We start from the raw sequence: 21,554 nt of genomic DNA on the forward strand, positions 1-21,554 counted from the left end.
ATATATATATATATATATGTATATATATATATGTTCCATATATATTTACCATATATATATTAATTTTATAAAAATAGTTTAATTATTTTCAAATATGTGTGCATGAGCTTGGATTTTTTTTCTTCTTGCCTCTTTTTATCGATTTTTAAGAAAAAATTCCTTAATACCACTGTATAGAAATCAGTGAATATATATAGTTAGGTTTGATATGCTATAGATATTTTCTGTAGCTAGCTGTCCATGAGAAAATTTTAGTATATTTAAACAAATAATGGAGAAAGGTGCTCACCCACAGTCCCTTCTGTGCCATCCGTTTCCTTTGGGATACAGTGAGCAGAAAGGTCACTCTGGAGGACTTCATCTGATGTGGCTCTGGCTAAAGCGGCAGCCAGAAAGGAAGGGCAGTTACTGAAAGAGAAGCACAAGGCTATCCTCAGTAAGAACTCGGAAGTGATGCTCTAATGTGCCACAATACATGCCGTACCGTGTTATCCCAGAGTCGCCCCTTACCACCCAGTGGATAACTGAGCACACTCCATTTGATAGACCCTGCTAGGTGTTGGATAGATATCAATGAATATCTCAGGGATGCCTGACCAGATTTACCATCCAGCCGGGTAGACATGAAACTAACAGGATGTAACCTAAAGGTCAGATAAGTTTAGTGAAGGAAACAACACCGTGGCAGGCTGGGTAGACAGTCATGCCATGCCCTTAACTATGAAGAAGATATCATTATAAGGATGTGGGAAGGCAGGATAAAAGGCTTCAGGCTAGCATGTACACACCCTTAACCATGAAGAAGATAGCATTATAAGGACGTGCAAAGACAGGATGAAAGGCTTCAGATGAGCATGTACACTGGCCTTTATGAGAACTTGTGAGAAGTCACAAATTTTTGAGCAAGGAAGTGCCACGGTGAGATAGGAGCTAGAATATTCCTTTGGTTTGCTGTGCACAGGAAGTTAGAATGTAGCAAGAATGAAAGATGGGTAGTGAAGGACACTGAAAAAACATAGAAGGTGGGAAGGGGAAGGGGCAGGGACAGGAGTAAGAGCATGAGATAGGTGGACACGGAGGAGAGGGGCATGAGGAAGAAGAGGAGCGCTACGGGGCTGGGGGTGGTATACTTTGGAGAAATGCTGCAGAACTTGCTGACAGTTGGGCTGAGGTGAGTGAATGGAGAAGGACTGAGAGGAAGTCCTGGGTTTGTCTGAACAGCTATGGGCTGACAGAAGCAAGACAAGAGATTGGAGGACATGGGCTAATGCAGAAAACAAGAGTTCATTTTAGCATGTTAAGGTAGAAATGATGATGAGATATTTTATAAGGGTATAAAATTATTTTGGGGGGGTTAAAATTATTAACTGGGCATTTCAGAGAAGTGCTCAGATTTGAAAACTGAGATAGAATTCAGATAGAGAATCTGAGAATCACAAGGCATTCTTTAAAACTGTAGGAATAGCAGTGAACATAGGGATAATTAGGAGATAAATGTTTGATACTGTAGCATATACATTGCTATGGAATGTGAGGCAGAGAGTATTTGCCTTGTTGGTGCCTAGGTTTTCAGGTTAAGTGCAACTGTAGACACGGAGCTTTGATCATGAGATAGCACAGACAGAGAGCCCTTGATTCTCAAGCCTGAGCCTGATGCCATCATGAGGTGAGCCTTTGGGAGGCACAAAGGGGGAAAGAAGGAGAAGGAATGAGGCATGTGTGGATACTGTGACCTGCGACCAGAAGGCTGTGGCAGACTGTTTTCTGTAGCAGGCCACAGCAGTGAGTCTGGTCCCATGGTTTGTTTTTTTCTAATTCAGGGCCTTAGGCCCGCTAGCCAAGTGTTTTCCCATGGAGTTCCAGCCCCAGGTCCCATGTTATTTTAGAACCTTGTCATTTCACATATACTCTGTTACTTTTTTCTTTACATGTGGTAAGACTTGAGAACTTGTTTTTTAAAGGCAAAGTAGGCTCCCTGGCTATCCTAGCTTTTTGCTTTCTTCCTCTCTCCCTCTCTAGACTGCATGTTCTTGGAACCCAGCAACCATACTGTGAGGAAGTCCAAAGCAGCGCACCTGGAGAGACGGCATGTACAGGGTCACCCGGATATGAGCTGAGGGCCCTGGCCCCAGCTAACAGCCACCATCAGCTGCCTGACGTGTAAGCTGACAGGGCTTCAGACAACATCAGTCTTCAGCCTGAGGCTCCCAGTCCCATGGAACAGAAATGGGAACTTGCTGTTCCAGTCTGAAATCCTGACCAAAAGAAACTATAGTATAATAAATGACTTTATTATGCCACTATGTTTTGTCATAATTTGTTCAACAGCCACTGTAACAGAAACTCGGTATTTTAAAGCTTGCTAGAAGACAGGGTCCTACTGAAACTAGAAAGAGCCAGGCATGGTAACACACACCTTTAATCCCAGCACTCCAGAGGCAGAGAGGCAGAGAGGCAGGCAGTCTGTGAGTTGGATCAGCCTGGCCTACAAAGTGAGTTCCAGACCATCCAGGGTCACACCTTGAGACCTTGTCTAACACCCACCCCCCCCCCCACACACACACAGACTGAAGAGCTAGAGAAACTCTTAAGAGGAGTAGGGGAAGGAAGGGCCTGGGTGGTTGTAGCATCTCTTCTGAGAGGTCAAAGGAACTGAAGAAAAGGAGAGTGAATCTAATAGCATTTAAATAAAACCATCAGTGACATGAAGGGGACTGGGGTTAGGAGGGTGCTGAGGAGGGGGTTGGGGGTAACTCAGTGAGAGGGAAAACATCTCAAAAATGATGCTGGGGGAGTGATCTCCATGTATAAAAACACCAATTCAAAATTCATTGCAAGGGACTGCTGCATAGTAAAATGCTTGGCTAGTGCGCACAGGTCCTGAGTTCAATCCTTACTTCCTCTCTCCCAATAAAAAAGGAAGGACATGACAGCAAGCAGTAGAGTGACGTCAGACACGGCCTACATGCTGCTAAGTGGGAATACAGTAGAGTACAGCTGCTTTGGCAGCGCTCAGAAACTCAACTGTACACATGTTATATGGCTCACCGTCCTCGTCTTCGGGATATGCCTTAGCAGTGAAGGCACACTGCACACACAGACCTGCATGTGCACCACAGCAGAAAGGAAATGCAGCAGGCACAGAGTGGGATTTCCCTTTGCTTCCTCAGCATGTATATCTGGGTACCACATGTGTGCCTGGTGTCTGCAGAGGCCAGAAGAGAACACCAATCCCCTGGACCTGGAGTTGCAGATGGCTGTGAGCCACCATATACGTGCTGGGAATCAAACTCAGATGCTCTTACACTGGTGAGCCATCTCCAGAACCCCTGAAGAGAGTATATTTTAGCCATTAAAAGGAACAAAGTTTTTTTCAAGACAGGGTTTCTGTGTGTAGCCCTGGCTGTCCTGGAACTCACTCTGTAGACCAGGCTGGCCTCGAACTCAGAAATATGCCTGCCTCTGCCTCCCAAGTGCTGGGATTAAAGGCATGTACCACCACTGCTCAGCAGGAACAAAGTTCTTGTACCTGCAACTGTGTAGGTGAACTTTGAAAATATGGTAGCTGGAGACCACAGGTTCCAGAAATATATTTATATGAAAAGCATGTAACTGGCAAATCTAAAGAAACAGAAGTGGGACTTCAGAGGTAGAATCCAATCTGTACATGGGAATACCAGCCTTGGACAGGATGGAGTATGATGGGAAAAGAAGGGGGAGGGAGGGAGGCAAGCACTTAGGGTATGTGCAGGTAGGTGTTTCTGTTTGCTATTAGGAAGTAAGGATAATCCCATCTAATTATGTGTACCCTGGCAAGGGCTTTGCTGAGGCATGCATGCCTTGTGCCAGACACTATTGTACTGCTCAAGATGTACATATACATATACATGATTCAGTATATTTCTGTGAACAGGAAGCATAAGCCCTGCCTTCCTAGTGCAGTTCTTATTCGAAAAGTCAGGTGAAATCAAATGCTTGTTTCAGAAACATGAAATGACACTGCTTTTGCTCCAGACCTCTAAAGGGGAAAATAACTTCTGATATTACCTTTCTCATCCCTTAGTACCTCTTTATCTTTGAGTTTGTATGTTCACATGTGTCCAGATGCATGGGGGGGGGGTACACATATACATGCAAGTGTGTTCTAAAGATGGCTGTCACACACACACACACACACACACACACACACACACTTTGAGGCAGTTTCTTTCTTGGAGTTGGGGTCTGTGCTTTGGCCAGACTGCTGGCTAGTGAATCCTGGGGTGTTCTTGTCTCTGTGGCCCTGAGATCTCAGGCACATGCCAGCATGCCTGGTTTCCATGTGGACCCTGGGGACTAAGCTCAAGTCCCCATCCTTGCAGGCACTCTCCCCAAGCCCTCATCGGTGCTTTTTAAAATTGCAGGTCTTGAGTTGTGACCTGCTTGTCTGTCTGCCTGTTTTAGGGACATTGGGTATTGACCCTAGGGCCTCTTACATGTTAAGCAAATGATCTATCACCTGAACAACCCTTCAGCCCTTTTACACGAAAAGAATTACAACTACTCATTCATTCATTCATCTAATCAGTGTGTGTGTCAAAGCGGGCATTCAGGTGCCATAGGTTGCCTGTAGAGGACTGAGGACAGTCTGCAAGAGTTGATTCTAGCTTTCACCATATGAATTCTGGGGGTAGAATCCAGTTGTCAAACTTGGTTGCAAGCACCTTTAACCCCTAGGTCAGTGACTCTCAACCTATGGGTCATGACCCCTTCGGGGGGTCTCAAGTCAGATATTGCATTACAATTCATAACAGTAGCAACATAACAGTTGTGAAGTAGCAGCAAAATAATTTTATGGCTTAGGGGATCACCCAACATGAGGGACTGGATTAAAGGGCCGCGGGCAGCATTAGGAAGTTGAGAACCACTGCTCCAGGCCATTTGGATGACCTTAATTTTTATTTTGAGATGAGGTCTCACTACATTGCCCAAACTGGCCTCAAATGAGAGCTTTCTCCCAGCTAGGATTTCCCATTCTCCTTTTCTGTTTGTAGTTCTAAGGCATGGCCTACAGCTGCATACATGGTAGTCAAGCACTACAGGTGAGCTAGACATTATTCCAGGTGTGGGGGAGGGTCACTTTTCATAGCTCTTGCTCCTTAACAGCTATAAGATGAACTAATGGGTCGTCTCCATAGTCCCGATGATGGATAACTAGTGTCACCTCGTCTCCTTCGTTGCTGTCGGGATGCTCGGCATTTTCTTGATGAGTCAGGGTCTCTGGTACTGATGTGGCTTGTCTTCATGCCTCTCCTGCTTTTACTCTGATCTAGTCAGTTCCTTTGTTTATTTTTAAAGCTGCATTTTAAAAGAATCCAAGAATTTCACAGTGATCTAGCTCCCTAGAGTCCCACAAGAAAATGATACCTTTTGTGTAATTAAGCTATCAGTCCAGGCTCATCAAAGGTAAGACTATGACTACTTGAGAGAACAAGACACACACCATTAATCTCATTAATGTGTCATTTGTGATACATTTTTAGTTTCAGTTAATGTACTTTTTAAACTTTTTGTCAGACAGAATGAAAATATTTTCAGTGAAGTAGGTAACTAAAGTAAGATCTCAAACATCACCTCTGTCAGCACTCACTCTCTGCACATCAGGACATGGAAACACTTGCATGAATCATTTCTTATGGTTTTGATGGGATTGAAAGAAACTATTTCTGAGAAATGAAAATCACATGCCTGTTTAAAGCACAGGCACATTAGAGAATACTTGACACACCTCAAATACAAACTTATCATTAGTGCTTGTCATTTAAGAAACTTACCAAGAGTGACTAACATAACAACACAAACTGCTTTCCTTCATACTTTGCCTTAAGATGCTAAGATGGTGTCGAAGTTTGGCAAAGGTAGTAAGCGGAATGATAGCGAAAAATAGCCTCTGCCGCGGCCTGGGAAGACCCAGGTCTAGAATGCTTTCGTCTGAGCTGGAGAGGTGTGTCAGCAGTTAAGAGCACTTGCTGCTCTTCAGAGGACCTGGGTCTGAGTCCCAGCACCCATAGGAAGCTAGCAACCATCTGTAACCCAGGTCCAGGGACTCCTCTTGTGCCCTCTGTAGAGTGCTGCACTGGAAACCCTGCTGTCACTTGGTGTGACTTGACTTTGGTAGTGCCAGCCTTTGGGTTGTCGGGATCTTCTAAAATCAAATTAATCTTGTTAGGGTCCTCAAACAATAAAAAACAAAAAACAAAACCCTACAGTTACTTGACATATATATATATCATATATATGATATATATAGAAGACAGTCTTACTTCTAAGCAGTTTAGAGCCTATGTATACAAAAAAAAATGTTTTCTACATAGCAGTTAACTTTGATTTCAAACAGCAAAGCACAGATTTTATATATTCATAGGTAGAAATAGTATTTATCTATTTTGTTTCTAAGTCACATATTGTGTGCACATAGGCACTTCTTGAACAACACTGAAAAATCACTAGAGATCCACTTATGTTTGCTCACAAGAAGTACATTCTACTTTGCTAAAGATACTTATATTAATGAATATATTAATATATACTTGAACTTTTATATATTCTTAGTTTTTCAGTTCTATACATTATGCCAGAGGCTTAGCCCTGTTGACATTGGAAACTGAGCTCTGTAAATAAAACAAACATGGTGTTTGCTTTAAAGTAAATATTTTTCAAACACATGCAAACCCCCAGAAAGCTATGGTTTACAAATGCCATGACTGTCCTGACATGTCCACATTGCCTAGCAGCATTGACTTCTGTTCCAAGGGTTTATTTGGGGGGAAGTAAATGTTGCTTCTTTAAGTTTACTTCCAAAAGTAGGACCAAGAGTGTTGCTCACTGGTATAATACATGCTCGGACCATACAAGGGCTGGGTCCCCACTATCTCAAAAAAGAAAGAAAACCCACCTGTCCCTAGACATGTCTGAGGACCTCCTTCCTCCCTCCTCCTTCCTCCCTCCCTCCTTCCCTTCCTCCCTCCTTTCCTCCTCTCCTTCCTTCCTTCCTTCTCCCCCAACCCCCTTTCTTAAAGACAGGGTCTCATTATGTAGCTCTTGCTGACCTAGATCTCACTACATGGATCAGGCTGGCCTAGAACTCATACAGATCCACCTGCCTCTGCCTGCCAAGTACTGGGATTAAAGGCAGTGCTATCACAATGTGGTTGGGAAAAAAATTACAAAATACAACCACCTCCCAATGACCCTCAGTAGTTAAGCACTTTTCAATTTTATACATAAGTGTTTTGCAGTATCTGAGGCAGACATACTAGATCGTCATGGGAACTATCCAGATGACGTTAGAGTCAAGGCTGAGGTGTGAGCTTGGTATAGAATGCATATGTATTATACACAAGGCCCTCAGTTAGGGTGGAGGGAAACAGTCGGAGTTAGCAGAGCAGCTTGGTAAAGCAAACTTTCAGTACTGAGCATGTTCATTTCTTGAGACCTCTAGAGATGGCAGATATTTCATGCACCCAGAAATCACTTTAAATTGTAAAAATTTATTTCTCTATGTTGCTAAGAAAATAAAAAACAAAAGCAGAGATGGGGCTGGGCATATAGCATTTGTATAGCACACACAAGGCTGATGCTTGATTTGAGAGGACAGGAGTGGGGATGAACCAAAGGACTCTGGAGGCCAAACCCATGGAGCTGTCCGTGGAGAGCTCAGAGCTCCGCCAGCTTGTTCCTGGAATGCTGCTGTGGAGCAGGAGCTAGGGAGGCTCGCTCAGAGGGGGCCTCAGGAGACACCAAACCCCAGGCTGCTGCTTTCTCCATTGGAAAGTAAGAAAATGGGAAAACTCCAAACTCTTCTGGGCCTAAAATGCTACCTCTGTAATTCTATTCCAAGTAAGTATTGTTTTTAGTCTCAAAGAGGGTCAGAGGCAGCTTTAGAAGTATCAACACACTGGTACTCTGGCACATAACTGAACTCAGAGTGATAGGGAGCAGACAGCTGGATCCCTGGAGTCTATACACACATTTAAGACTAGTCTGAGTGACAAGACCCAAACCCAGAATATTATTTCTATGAGGATATTCTGTTTTATGTATTAGGAATATTCTTTTTTATAAAGAACTATTTATTTTATGTATATGAATACACTGTTGCTATCTTCAGACATACCAGAAGAGGGCATCAGACCGATCCCATTACAGATGGTTGTGAGCCACCATGTGGTTGCTGGGAATTGAACTCAAGACATCTGGGAGAGCTGTCAGTGTTCTCAGCCATCTCTCCAACCCCCTATTAGGAATATTCTTAAAAGTTGGGTGTGCCTAGCACATATCTTTGATCCCAGCATTTGGCAGCAGAGGCAGGTGGCTCTCTCTGAGTTTCAGACTAGCCTGGTCTACTCAGTGAGTTCCAGGCTAGCCAAGACTATATAGGGAGAACCTGTCTCAATAAATAAATGAATATTCATTCCCATAAGTATCATCAGTCTTGGCCATGCATCTATTAGTTAAGAAAGACTTCTTTGGATTTTGTAGAGCCAACTATGCCATAAACTTCATATGGACCAATGCTGTTACTAAGTACTGTGGAGATTTATATTTTGTCTTATTATTTTTTTATTGTTTTGTTCTTGAGACGGTGTCTTTACATAACCTTCACTGTTGTGAAACTCACAATGTAGAACAGGTTGGCCTTGAACTCACAGAGATCCTCCTGCTGCCTTCTCAGTGCTTAATGGGTTAAAGGCACCACACCAACCGGATCCTCTTCCCTCTTAAAAACGTTTCCAAGGGTTTGTTACTCTGTGTCCACCTAGTCTAGGCTGGTACCTGTCAGTGGAGCGGGCAGTGGGGCTGAGTGATGGAGGCTGGCTGGCTCCATGAGCACTGGGTTCTCCTAGTATAAATAGATTAACACACTACAGAAACAGTAAATTTGCTTCATTTTGAGACACCAAGGGTGGACCTCTTGACTCCATCACTTGTTCGAATTGTGCATATCAGGACAGTGTACATTTTAAGGCTGCAGACTGAATAAACCGAGCCAGGAAGCACTCTGATTACAATGCCAAACCTACACAAATCACCAAAGACATTATTAGAGAAATTAGAGGTTTAGAAGTACATCCTTCATGACACTGGCAGTGTGGGCGTCCGCACAGCGCAGCACCCACAGCTGTGTTCAGCAGGCTAAGGTAATAGAAATTCTGGAAGGTGGGATGTTTCCATCAGTTCCATCGGAGAGAGACCCCACTGAGCAGCCTCTAGCCCACGGGCTCACGGCAGCGCTGTCTCCTCAGCACATGTCTTCCCAGGGGATGTCGAGAAACACTCAATCCTGGCCACCCCATCTCCATTAATCAGAAGGATTTTAAGTCTAAAATAGCACATTCGACGAAACCTAAAGAAGGCAAACCCTCTACCTCACACATAGCGTTCTTTCTCTTCGTGGACTGCATGGAGTTGATAAGCTGGGTTTCTTCTCTGGAGGCTGCTCTTTGTCTAGCAAGCTCTAGGAATGCCACCTGGAGTCAGATGGTGATGCCCACACAGCACAGGTTCTTTCTTTCCCTTGTAGGGATATAAAGAATGCCTTCCTGGGGCCTCACTCCTGTGGCTCTGGGCTTGGGGTTCTCACAGCAGAAGATTTCCTGGTGCGCCTATCCACTTAATCTCAATATCTATTTTTGCTCACACCAACCAGGTTAACATTCAAGGAAAACCTACAGACTCCCAGGTTTTCGGTGAGTACCAATTAGCTGCTACAAGGTCACCTGAGACTAAACTGACACTAGTACATGATAACACAAGGAAGGTGGCCTAGCGAGAAACCCTTTCACCTTTCTCCCCCAAAGCAAGCTCAACAGATCAGCTCTTGCCAGGGTGTCCCCATCTGATCTTCCTCATGCTGGATTCTGTGTGCTCAGGGCTGCTTCCCTCAAAAGCTTCCCTCAAGATGGTGCCAGGATGCACTTTCTTCTCCGGGTGACACCTTTGGTCCCCACCCCTTACCTCTTTGGAAAGCGCTGCCCCTTCCCTGTGTCTGTTCTACACGTGCCGGTTATAGAACAGCTCCTGGCCGACAGGAGTGCTCTGTATGTCCTCACTTAGATTGAGTGTTTCCTGAAATTCTCTATTAGTCTGTGGGGATGGAGTGTGGCGGTCAGAGGACAGTGAGGACAGTTCCAGGGTAGGTTTGTGTGCAGCTGTGAAGATAAAGGAGTTGGGGAAGGAACTGCTTTGGAAAGGAGCTCTGGTAGTGTTGCTCAGTGCACTTCCATGTCACCCACTAAAGTCTGTGAGCCGTTTGTTTCCAAGCTTTTATCCGTGAGCTGAAACCTTTGTCACTGCATGCACTTTGGATGGGATTTAGAAAGTTGGTTAAATGTAAATTCAAAACAACTGAGTAATTTTGAGTTACTATCAAGTCAACTAGCTGTACAAAGTACTTAGAACTGCCTTCCCTTTTCCTTCTTGCTCTCTGAGTTCTTCACACAAGCCCAGGGAGACCGAAGCCAGGCAGCATCTGTAACAACCTGCTGAGTCCTCTCTAGTCTGGACAGCATGTGTGCATTCTCCAGAATTTAAATAACTCAAATGAGGGAAAGCTGTGCTTTATCTTCCTAATTTATTTTAACAGTATAGTTTACATAGAAGTTCTGTTCTTTGGGATACCTGATTTTTAAGTCTTGGGCAGACCATCAAGGGTATTCTCAGAACAGAGGTCAGAGGAAAAAAGCTCAGCCACTGAAAATAAGTACAGTTTATCCTGGGGTTGGTTTGTTTGTTTCTTTTTGGTTTTTGGTAGGAGGAGGTGAGACAGGGTCTCTCTGTCTCACAGGGGTCCTCTGACCTCTGCCTCCAGAGTGCTGGGATTAAAGGTGTGCCACCGTCCCTGGCAAGTTTATCTCATTTTTAAGACCTCCCAAAGCTAAAGGAATTTTAAGTGATGAGTTGGTATCAAGCTACCTTCCCACTGACATAATCAAATGAACATGGTGAAGAGAAGCACCCATTCTATGCTCTTCAGCTGCTGACTGACTCAGAATACCTACCTTAGCTATCATATACATTAGAGTGAATTACTGATGTCAACGTACTTCCCTCTAAATACCTCAGTGTGCTTGTCATGAACTAGAATTCAGTATTTGTTAACAGACTTTACTACAATCTATATATTTTAGATTAACTTTAAAGTTAACTTTAAAAAATTAACTCTTCTGGGCAGTGGTGGCGCACGCCTTTAATCCCAGCACTTGGGAGGCAGAGGCAGGTGGATTTCTGAGTTCAAGGCCAGCTTGGTCTACAGAGTGAGTTCCAGGACAGTCAGAGCTATACAGAGAAACCCTGTCTCAAAAAAAAAAAAAAAAAAAAAAAACCAAAAAAATAACAACAACAACAACAAAAAATTAACTCTTAAAAAGGAAAATAATGAGGGGTTAGGAATATAGCACTTGTGCCTAACATGGGTAAGACGCAGCATTTGGGGAAACCTAAATAATAAATAAGTACATACTATGTACATAATAAATAATTTCTTTCCAACATCAAACCATCCTGGAGCTGGGGCCATAGCTCAGTGACAGAGCAGTTGCCTAGCATGCATGAGGCTCTAGCATCAATCCCAGCAAAACAAAACCCAACACCACATACTTCTAGTGATAAAATGTAAATGCTCCTTGGGGGCTGAGGAGTAAGCTCTGTGCTGCCAAAGTGTGTGCATTGCAAACATGAAGACCCGAGTTTGAGCCCCAAACTCCATTTACAAAGCTGGATGTAGCTACACCTGCCTGCAGCACACACCTGTAATCCCATCCCCGCCGAGGCAAAGACAGGAGAATTCCTGGGCTCATCAGCCAGTCAGTGTGGATGGTGGTCCTCAGGATGCCACTTGAGCTAATGTGTAATGTGCACACTCAAACATGTATACACGCACACACGTGCACACACCATGTTGTGGTAGGGGTAGGGGAGGGTATACTTCTGCTTCTGTGCCAAGGAGTAACGGGGATCTTTTGTGTTTCTGTCTGTATTTACAAGAACATTGTAGTTTGTAAGTGGCTGCACTCCTAAGTGACAGGGCTGCCCTGAGCCCCCCTTCAGCCTTCTGAATACTCATGGCTTTATCCCTATATGTACAGGACGTGTTCAGTAAATTTGGTATTTACTAAGTAGGCAGAAAAACACCCATCAATAGTTGGTGGTATTTGCAATACTGCCTTAACAATCAATACCTTAATAACCTGGAGCTGAAAGCAAAAATACTTACCTATAGGTCAGAAATAGATTCTAAAACAAGGAGAAATAGAGAGCACCAGAACAAGCTGGTTCACATGGCTGCATTGGGGAAAATATAACCCAGGCAAGAGCCGTCCAACAGCAGAATATGGACAGATGTCATAGAACTGAAACTTTTATATTACACTAACAACTAGTGACTTCTCAGAATTTCTGGATATAAAGTCTCTAGAGACTGAAACTGGCACAGCTGGTATGTGTGTACAAAGATGCTACCTTAAAAAAAAATCTAACTTATTTATTTGTTTGTGTGCTCCAGTGTGTGTGTCGTGTGTGTGTGTGTGTGTGTCCGTGCCTGAGGAAGCCAGACGAGAGCGTGGGAGCCCCTGGAAGCTGGAATGACAGGTGTCTGTGAGCTTCCCACACAGGTGCTAGGAACTCAGTCCTCCTAAAGAACAGGAAGTGCTGAACCACTGAGCCATCTCTCTAACCCCAAAGATATTCCCTTGTTTGTGTTTTTTGATTTTTGAGACAGGGTCTCACAGTGTAGCCCCAGCTTGCCTGCAACTTGCTATGCAGACCACGCTGGCCCTGGACTCAGAGAAATACTTCCTGCCTCTGCCTCTCTGCCTCTCTGTCTCCCTGCCTCTCTCTCTGCCTCTCTCTCTCTCTGCCTCTCTCTCTCTGCCTCTCTGCCTCTCTGCCTCTGCCTCTGCCTCCCAGATGCTGGGATTAGAGGTGTGTGCCATTACCGCCATGCCCCAAAGATATTCTTAACTTGACCTTCTCATAAAAGGTGGCATTAATTTTTTATATAAACAGACTATTTTTTCTACAAAATTATATTCATGGGAAATCATGGGAATGATCCTAAAACAACTTGAGGAATTTCAATCTTATTTTCCTTAGTATAGTAGTATTAGCTTACAAATAAAAACTTGGGCCCCTAATGTATTTTTTACCTATTTAAAAAATAAGTGTGAATATTATTAATATGTGATGAGTTGTCCCAGAGTTTCAATGTTGGTGCCCTAATCCAAGGACCTTCAAATGTGACTCTCCTTGAAACCAGATCATTAAAAGTATAACCAGGTGGGCAATGCAGTCATTCCTGTGGTTTAAATGTGAGTTGTTCCCCATAGGCTGCTGTGTAGGAGATGCGGTTGCCAGGGCAGCAGTGTCATTGAGCCTTTAAAAGCTCCTTGGGTCACTGAGGCATGCTCTGGAAAGAGATGGTGGCTCCTCCAGCCGTTTCCTACCCGAAGATGCTGCTAGTCACCCCACACAGCCCTGCCATTGTGGTCTACCATGACAGCCTCGAGGGAAACTGAACCAATGTAGGTGCCATGCCTTTTGACCTTCAGAACTTAGTTTAAACCTTCTCTCTCAGACAGTAGGCTGCTTCCAGTCTATCACTGCAGGAGAACTGCGTGACAGCTATTAAGGCGGGTCTCACTCCAGCCCTGCTTTCCTTACAAGTTAAATGGATGAGATGGTCCATGGCTATGATCCAGCACTGAAGCAAAGTTAACTGCACATCTGAAGCCATCATGGGCTTCGAAGAGAGACCCTGTCAGAGTTGGGGAGGAAATCTGAGTGCAGACACATAGAACAGTGTCCATGGGAAGACAGGGACTAGCTGTTTAAAAGCTGTAAGGCCTGGTGCTTTGTTACAGCGGTAACAAACAACAAACAACAGAGTAACAAACAACAATAGGATACTTCATGTTACAATGTGCCATTCACTGAGCTTTGTTATTTTATTTGAAGACTAATTCCCCCCCTTACCCCCAATACTCCCCACTAGCCAGGGTTTCTCTAGGTAGCCCTGGAATTAGATTTGTAAACCAGGCTGGCCTTGAGCTCACAGATCCACTGGCTCTGCTGGATTAAAGTGCTGGGATTAAAGACATGCTGCTGCTGCCGCCACCACCACCACCACCACCAGGCACCAAACTAATTTCTTTTGGGCCCTAGCCTTTGCTAACTTAATAGCTCTAGTTGAAAATCATTTTGAAAATGTGAACTCTCTACCATAGTGTAAGTACTGAGCGATATGTCTTTGGAGGCAGGGAAGATGGCTCAGGAGATGTGAGAATTTACTGTAAATCAAGAGGGTTTGATTCAAGTCCACAGCTCCCAGGAAAACTTCAGGCATGGCTTTGTGGGGCATGTGCCCATTGTCTTGCTCTAACCTCCATGAGTATGTGCACCTGCACACTCACATGAATGTGCACACACACACACAGACATACATACACACACACATACATACACACACATACATACATACACACACACATACATACATACACACACATACATATACACACATACATACATACATACACACATACATACACACACATATATACATACACACACATACATACATACACACACAGCATGTGTTTTTGTTAGTGTGGATGTGTATGATGTATACATGCATAATGTATATGGGTGCATATGTGCCACACATGCATGTGGAGGTCAAAGGACAGCTGTCCTCAGTCTGCTCTACACCATGTGGGCAAGCATCTTTACCCCCTGAGTCATCTTGCTCAGTGGTCTAATAATCATAGTATGTGCCTTAGTTTGCTTTCTGTCGGTTTGATAAAACACTAACCACAACCAACGTGGGGAAGAAAGGATTTATTTCATCTTACAACTCTTAGGCCACACTCCATCACAGAGGGGCAGGCACCAAAGGCAGGAGCTGAAGCAAAGACCATAGAGGAATGTTGCATACTGACTTGCTCAGCTTGCATTTTTATACAGCTCAGGGCCACCTACCCACCTACCCACATACCACCTACCCACAGTGGGTTGGGACCTCCACATCAATCATCAGTCAGGCAGTTGCCTCCTGGACTTGCCTAAAGGTCAACCTGATGGAGCCAGTTTTTCAATTGAGGTTCCTCTCTCTCCACATGGCTGTCTTACATCAAACTGACAAAGGGTTGACTTGTAATGATGAATCCTGATTGTCAACTTGACTGCCTCTAAAATCAACTAAAACCTAAGCTGCTGTGCACTCCTGAGGAGGATTTTCTTGATCAGATTTGAAACAGGAAGATCCACACTAGATCTGGTCTGCAACCTTTGGTGACAACCTGAAAGGACAGTATGAAGGGAGCTTGGCTCTGGAAGCCTGTTCATCCTCACTCTCGATGGCAGGTCCACCTACCCCATTGCAGCACCATTCTCTCACCATTTGTCATTCCAACGTAGACAGAAGGCTAGGGAGCTCTGAGCCCTTCAGCACCACACTAGAGCTGCTGAGATATCCACTCATAGACTCATCTACTGAGTTTGTGGCACTCCAGTGTGGACGGCCATTGTTCACTATCCAGATGGCATCCTATAAGCTAATAAAGCCCATTTTAATGTATATATTCATTCTATCAGTGCTGTCCTTTAGAGAGCTCTGACTAACATACACTGCACTTCATCTATTCAGGGTCAGTTATACCTTGGTAAGCATCTCTGATACCTGTATGTCTTCTACACTTTGGACCTTACAGCGGTTTGTCATCAAATTGTAAAATGATTCTTCAAAGTATAGCCTTGCTACATGACATAGGTGAGAGACTTCCAAAGACAGACTGCATTACGTAGTGTTAACCAACACTGTATTCAAGGTGACGATAGCATAACAAAGGCACCTGGTGTGGCTATTCTAAGGAACACTGACTAAACTGCAGTACAGACATGTCACCAAGATGCCAAATGCCCTGTGCAGGCTCCTGCAGGCCCAAAGTCCCGAAGTGCTCAGCTAAAATTCTAGTCAGCAGCATTTACACCATACAGATGGGCTTACTTGAAAGCAAAGCCATTTACTGCAAACTCAATGATACTTAAAAACTAAGCTAAATTAAAAACAACATAGTCTCAGAAATTGATGTTAGACAACATCTCTTTAACAGAACAAGTTTGGGGCTGGAGAGATGCCTCATCTAGTAAAGGCCCCTGCCAGAGGCCTGCTGGTCTGAGTTTACTCCCAGCACAGACATGGTGGGAAGAGAAAGAGCAGAGGCCTCAGGATATCCTCCAACCTCCACATACGTACTGTGGCATGTATGTGTGCCAACATGCACACACAAAAAAGGTAAAAAACTTTAAAAAATTATGTAATCACCTATTTTAAGTATGCATTGATTTATATATATTTCATTGTATTAGTCAATTTAGTTCCAACAATGAGATTTTTAATTTATTAAATTTGCAAATGTAGATGTTCTGATCTAAATAGTATTTCTAAATAGTACTTTTTTGTTTTGTTTTGTTTTCTCTTTATAGCCTGGCTGTCCTGGACCTCACTCTGTAGACCAGGCTGACCTTGAACTCACAGAGATTCCCCTGCCTCTGCCCCTCCAAGTACTGGATTAAAGTCTGCATTTCCAAAAAGTCCAAGTGACTCTCTAATTAATAGAAATTAGGAAGAGTTCATTAAAGACGAATGTAAAGTGATCTGCCAGCATAGCATAACTGTGGTCTTCACAAGGACTGTATTGCCTTTTCCCCACTGCGTGTGCAAGACTGAGTGTGCATGTGCGTGTGCAAGAGTGAGTGTATGTGCAAGAGTGAGTGTGCATGTGTGCAAGAGCGAGTGTGCATGTATGCATGCAAGAGTGAGTGTGTGCATGCAAGCGTGTGCGTGTGTGCAAGAGTGAGTGTGTTGTGTGTGCAAGCATGAGTGTGCGTGTGTGCAAGAGCGAGTGTGCATATATGTGTGCAAGAGTGAGTGTGCGTGTGTGCAAGAGTAAGTGTGCATGTGTGTGTGCAAGAGTGAGTGTGTGTGTGCATATGCTGTATGTATATGTGCTGTATGTGCATGTGGTATATGTACATGTGGTATACGTGTGCGTATGCACACATGTGGCTACCCTTGCATGTGGAAGCCAGAGGTTTGGTGTAGGGAATCATCCACAATCACTCTTCCACTCAGTCACTGAGGCAGTGTCTGAACCAAATCCAGAGTTCACAGATGCAGTCGCTTGGCAAGCCAGCTTGCTTTGGGGACCCCTTTCTGCCTTCCAAGGTAGGAATCATAAGCAGGCTGCCAACCCACCCCGCCCCCACCCCCAGGATTTGTTATGGTTCTGAGGATCTCAACTCCTTCCTCACACTTGCACATGGGCACTTTAAGCACAGAGCCATTTCCCTAGACCTAATCTGTGCTGCCTTATTACAACATATCTATACACAAATGCACTTACTTAGTCAAATAACAAGATCACTGTTAAACACCCAGAAACGTAAGAGGACTAATAATGGGGATCAGTAACAATCTCTTTTTCTTCCACTCCCTAGAGACAACCAGTGAATCAATTAGCAAACTTCTAAACTAATGCAGACCACTTAAATAACATTAGCATGTAATTCCCAGTTGGAGGAGAGGAGACCTGAGAAGCTGGTGCTTGCAGATTGCTCATTAGTCCTGTGCACACGTGTTTACACACGTGTTTCCTGTACTCTGCACAGTAAGGGCGCTATGGAAGCAGCCTCAGCAATGGCTGAGGTAAACGTGGAACATCAGTCATTCCTTTCAGCCATCAAGAAGAATGAAGTCCTGCCATTTTCAGGAAAACTGATACAGTTGAAGATCATTGGATTAAGCCAATTAAGTGTCTCAGAAAGACAGATTCTATGTTGTCTGTCATTTGTGGTTCCTAGACATTATCTAGATATATAAAGTAAAATATTCTATGTACAGGTGACATGAAAGATGTGAAACTGTCTAGAGGAAATAATGAGGAGGACAGGACTGGAGAGGATGCAAGTCAGTGGGGCTGGAGAGTTGACTCCTTAGGAGCACTGTGAGTGGCTCTTCCAGGGGACCCCCACATGACACATCACAACTGTATAACTCCAGTTCCAGGGGACATGACTCCCTCTGCTGACCTCCCTGGCACCAAACACAAACCTGATGGATAGAATACATGCAGATAAAACCAGAGCCTCACCTGGCCTTGACAGTACAAGAAGAGAGATGGTAAAAAAAAAAAAAAAAATAGCTGGGCGGTGGTGGTGCACGCCTTTAATCCCAGCACTTGGGAGGCAGAGGCAGGCAGATTTCTGAGTACAAGGAGTTCGAGGCCAGCCTGGTCTACAGACAGCCAGAGCTACACAGAGAAACCCTGTCTCGAAAACAAACAAACAAAAAGTAAATCTAAGGGTATAGCTCAGTGGTAGAACTCTTGCCCATTGTCATCTTCCAAGCCTCAGGGTTACACACACACACACACACACACACACACACACACACACACACACACACCTGCACTGCAGAAAGTAAAATAAAAAACAAGTCAGTGCAGTGCCTCTGCCTTTGATAACACACCATCTCCTGTGAGACTAACGTTAGAGAAACCCAGGGGTACCAGTCCTCCCTCTGCCTTCAAACCTGCTTACTTCACATCCAAAGCTTGATCAAACGGAAGTTTGAAGTGAGCACATCATGTATTGGTCACTTTTCTTTAAAGCACAAGGGCCCTGAAGGGAGGGGACTGCCCACTCTTGGAAATGCAACTGGCTCCCCGAATTGCCTCCTGGAACCTGTGGGTTCCCATTTCAGCTAGCTGTCATTTTTTTCTGACATGGGTTCTCTCCCTGTCCTCACACTCTAGCTGTCCCTCCCGCTTCCTTCTGAGAGCTGGGAATTGCTTTCCTTTGAAACTTACACCTAAGCCTTTTCATCATGCTCTGAACCAGCCACTCTGGAAACATGCTCTGGAGAGTAGAACTCTGCTCAGGTCAGCTTTAAAGATGGATTGGGGCTGGAGAGATGGCTCAGTGGTTAAGAGCAGTGACTGTTCTTCCAGAGGTCCTGAGTTCAATTCCCAGCAACCACATGGTGGCTCACAACCATCTGCAATGGGATCTGATGCCCTCTTCTGGTGTGTCTAAAGAGAGCAATGGTATACTCATATACATAAAATAAATAAATAAATCTTTTTTAAAAAATGGATTGGCTATCTCAGTGCATGTAAGAGCTCATAGATGTAGCTTATCATAGCAACCTATCATCTGTTTCATCTAGATTTCATCTTAGACAGTCAAGAAACAAAAATCATGCAGTGTGGCTGCATATCTGTAAATACTGTTTATTTTGAGATGATGGGACTTTTTAAAAGAAGTTTTCATTTTAAAGTGTGTACTTCTTTTTAAAAAAGGCAAAAAGCAAAAAATAAAAATAAGAACTACCTTAGAGCTGAAAAGATGGCTCAGTGGTTAAGAATAGGCACTACTCTTCCAGAGGATCCAAGTTTGGTTCCCAGCATCTGCATTAGGTGATTCAACTGCCTATAATTTCATCTCCTTGTAGTCAGTCGCCCCCTTCTGGTCTCTGTGGGCAACTGCTTTCATGTGCTCATACCCCACAGAGACACATACACATAAGTAATTAAAGTCTGAAATAGAATCTTGGATTACATGGCTAAAAACTTGTATTCCAAGTCCTATCATTTTACTTATGAAATTCAACTACAGTAATTAACTTAATTTTCTTACCGAAAAAAAGGGAATATTCATCCTATCTTTAGCTGTGTCCGCACTCAACACAGATCCTCAGAGGTGCTCCATTTAACTAGATTAAAATATAAAAATCTGCTGCATGCTAGAGATCAAACCATGGATCCCACACATACTAGGCAAACATTCTACCACTGAGCCACATCTCCAGACCTTTACAGGACATTAAGCAACTAATTTCAAGGAAAATATTCCTAGTAGGTAGGGAGATATTATCTGATCCTTATAAGCTGTTGGGGGCTTACCAAAGATCATATAAAGGCAATGCTTAGCACACTATATCTTCAAGAAACAGAATCTGAAAGCCAGCGGAGGTAGACATTTCTCTTATTCTATTTCCTTAATTCTACTTGAATAAATATGCTATGACTTGTTATCCTCCATAAGCCTTCAAGTAATTGACTGTAATTAAAGAAACTATAATAGAAACCAATCAGATGTTAGGATGCTATGCAGACAGCTCCTGGTGGCAAATAGAAAGATGGCTAGGTAAGTTAAAGGCTGTTTGTTTGTTTGTTTGTGACACAGTTTCACTGAGTAGCCCCTGGCTGACTTAGAACTCACTTTGTAGTCCAGACTGGCTTCCAACTCAGAGTTCCACTTGCCTCTGCATATGCCACCACCATCCTACTAACAGTCTCTTTATCTAGTTCTTCTGTGTTGTTGGGGGAGGGGCAGAGATAGGGTCTCATTATCCAGGCTGGCCTTGAACAACAAGGGAGCCTCCTGCCTCAACCTCCCCAGTGCTAGGATTACAGGTGTGCACTACCTACCTCTCGGGGTTTGAAACTGAAATTCTGTGTGAAGACACCACTTCCCACTCGGGTATGTGGTGTCACGTGCCACCAGTGGGTGAGCTATCAGTCTCCATGACTTTCAGGAGACTGTCTCCAGTGGGAACGTGGAAAGCATCTTCTACTACGCTGGCCTTTCTTTTCCTGTTCATTAGGATCACACCTGTTGCTGTTGCTGTTGCTTAGAGTCTATTTTTATACTTGTTTTCACAAAGAATTCTAGAACGTTCTTCCACTCTATTTACTCCGGGTTTTTCCTGAGGCCATACCCAGATGTGTGCTGTGGTTAAGGTTATAATTCAGCCTTTCTATCAAGGGCACAGCTTTCTAGAATGCACGTGGGCATCCGTACACAGCTTGGGGCCACTATGGAAGCCTGGGCCAAGGCCACTGGGGCCAGCCGGAAGCCATAGCCAGAAAGTGACACTGTGAGGCTGTTGTGGAGAGCAGTGTCAGCTCACTCTTGTGACACCAACAACCCATTGTTTCTTCTGTTCTGCTTCTCAATTTAAAATAAAAAAAAAAAAAAAGTCTTCTGATCCACCTTTTTTTTTTTCTTCAATTTTTCATTTATTGACCCTGTCAGTCTTTTCAAAGTAAAAATGTAATTTTTATTCTCTGGGCCCTTGTGGAGAGGCATTTACAGAAAATTGCCGTGAATTACCCGACCCTTAGTTTAACTTTTATTTCAGCCACAGTGAACAAAGGCTATGTCCCAGGCATTTTCCACGGAATCCTTTAGACTAGCCTCTCATCCTCCTCAGTGTCAGGAGTCGGGCTGGTCCCACCTTTGCCCCCTGCTCTGGACGTCATTATTTCCTCCATCCACACGCCTTTGTCTTTTTCTTTCTTTTCTTGTTTATTTTCTGAACTTAGCAGTGGGGGCTGCACTTGGCTTGCTCCCAGCAGGTAATAAGTACTCTGCTGGCTACAGGACGCTTTCTCTGCATGGTTACAGAGAAGGAGGTAATTAAGCTCTCTCAAGCTGCCAACTGTATTGGAGGT

The 21,554-nt window shown here is 43.9% G+C and overlaps 2 protein-coding genes across 2 annotated transcripts in view; one reads left to right on the forward strand and one right to left on the reverse strand.

Moving 5' to 3' along the window:
• Positions 1-2,303, forward strand: part of Trim37 (tripartite motif containing 37) — a 138,924-nt gene extending 136,621 nt beyond the window's left edge. Inside the window, exon 25 of the mRNA XM_031351971.1 lies at positions 2,020-2,303. Within this exon, the coding sequence (XP_031207831.1) occupies positions 2,020-2,164 (145 nt within the window). The 3' untranslated portion in view covers positions 2,165-2,303. The remainder of the gene's footprint in view (positions 1-2,019) is intronic.
• Ppm1e (protein phosphatase, Mg2+/Mn2+ dependent 1E) overlaps positions 1-21,554 on the reverse strand; it is a 132,457-nt gene that overhangs the window by 22,056 nt on the left and 88,847 nt on the right. The window contains exon 2 of the mRNA XM_031351975.1: positions 290-408. Within this exon, the coding sequence (XP_031207835.1) occupies positions 290-408 (119 nt within the window). The remainder of the gene's footprint in view (positions 1-289; positions 409-21,554) is intronic.

The sequence above is a fragment of the Mastomys coucha genome, unplaced genomic scaffold, assembly GCF_008632895.1.
Source record: "Mastomys coucha isolate ucsf_1 unplaced genomic scaffold, UCSF_Mcou_1 pScaffold5, whole genome shotgun sequence".
NCBI classification, from domain to species: Eukaryota; Metazoa; Chordata; class Mammalia; order Rodentia; family Muridae; genus Mastomys; species Mastomys coucha.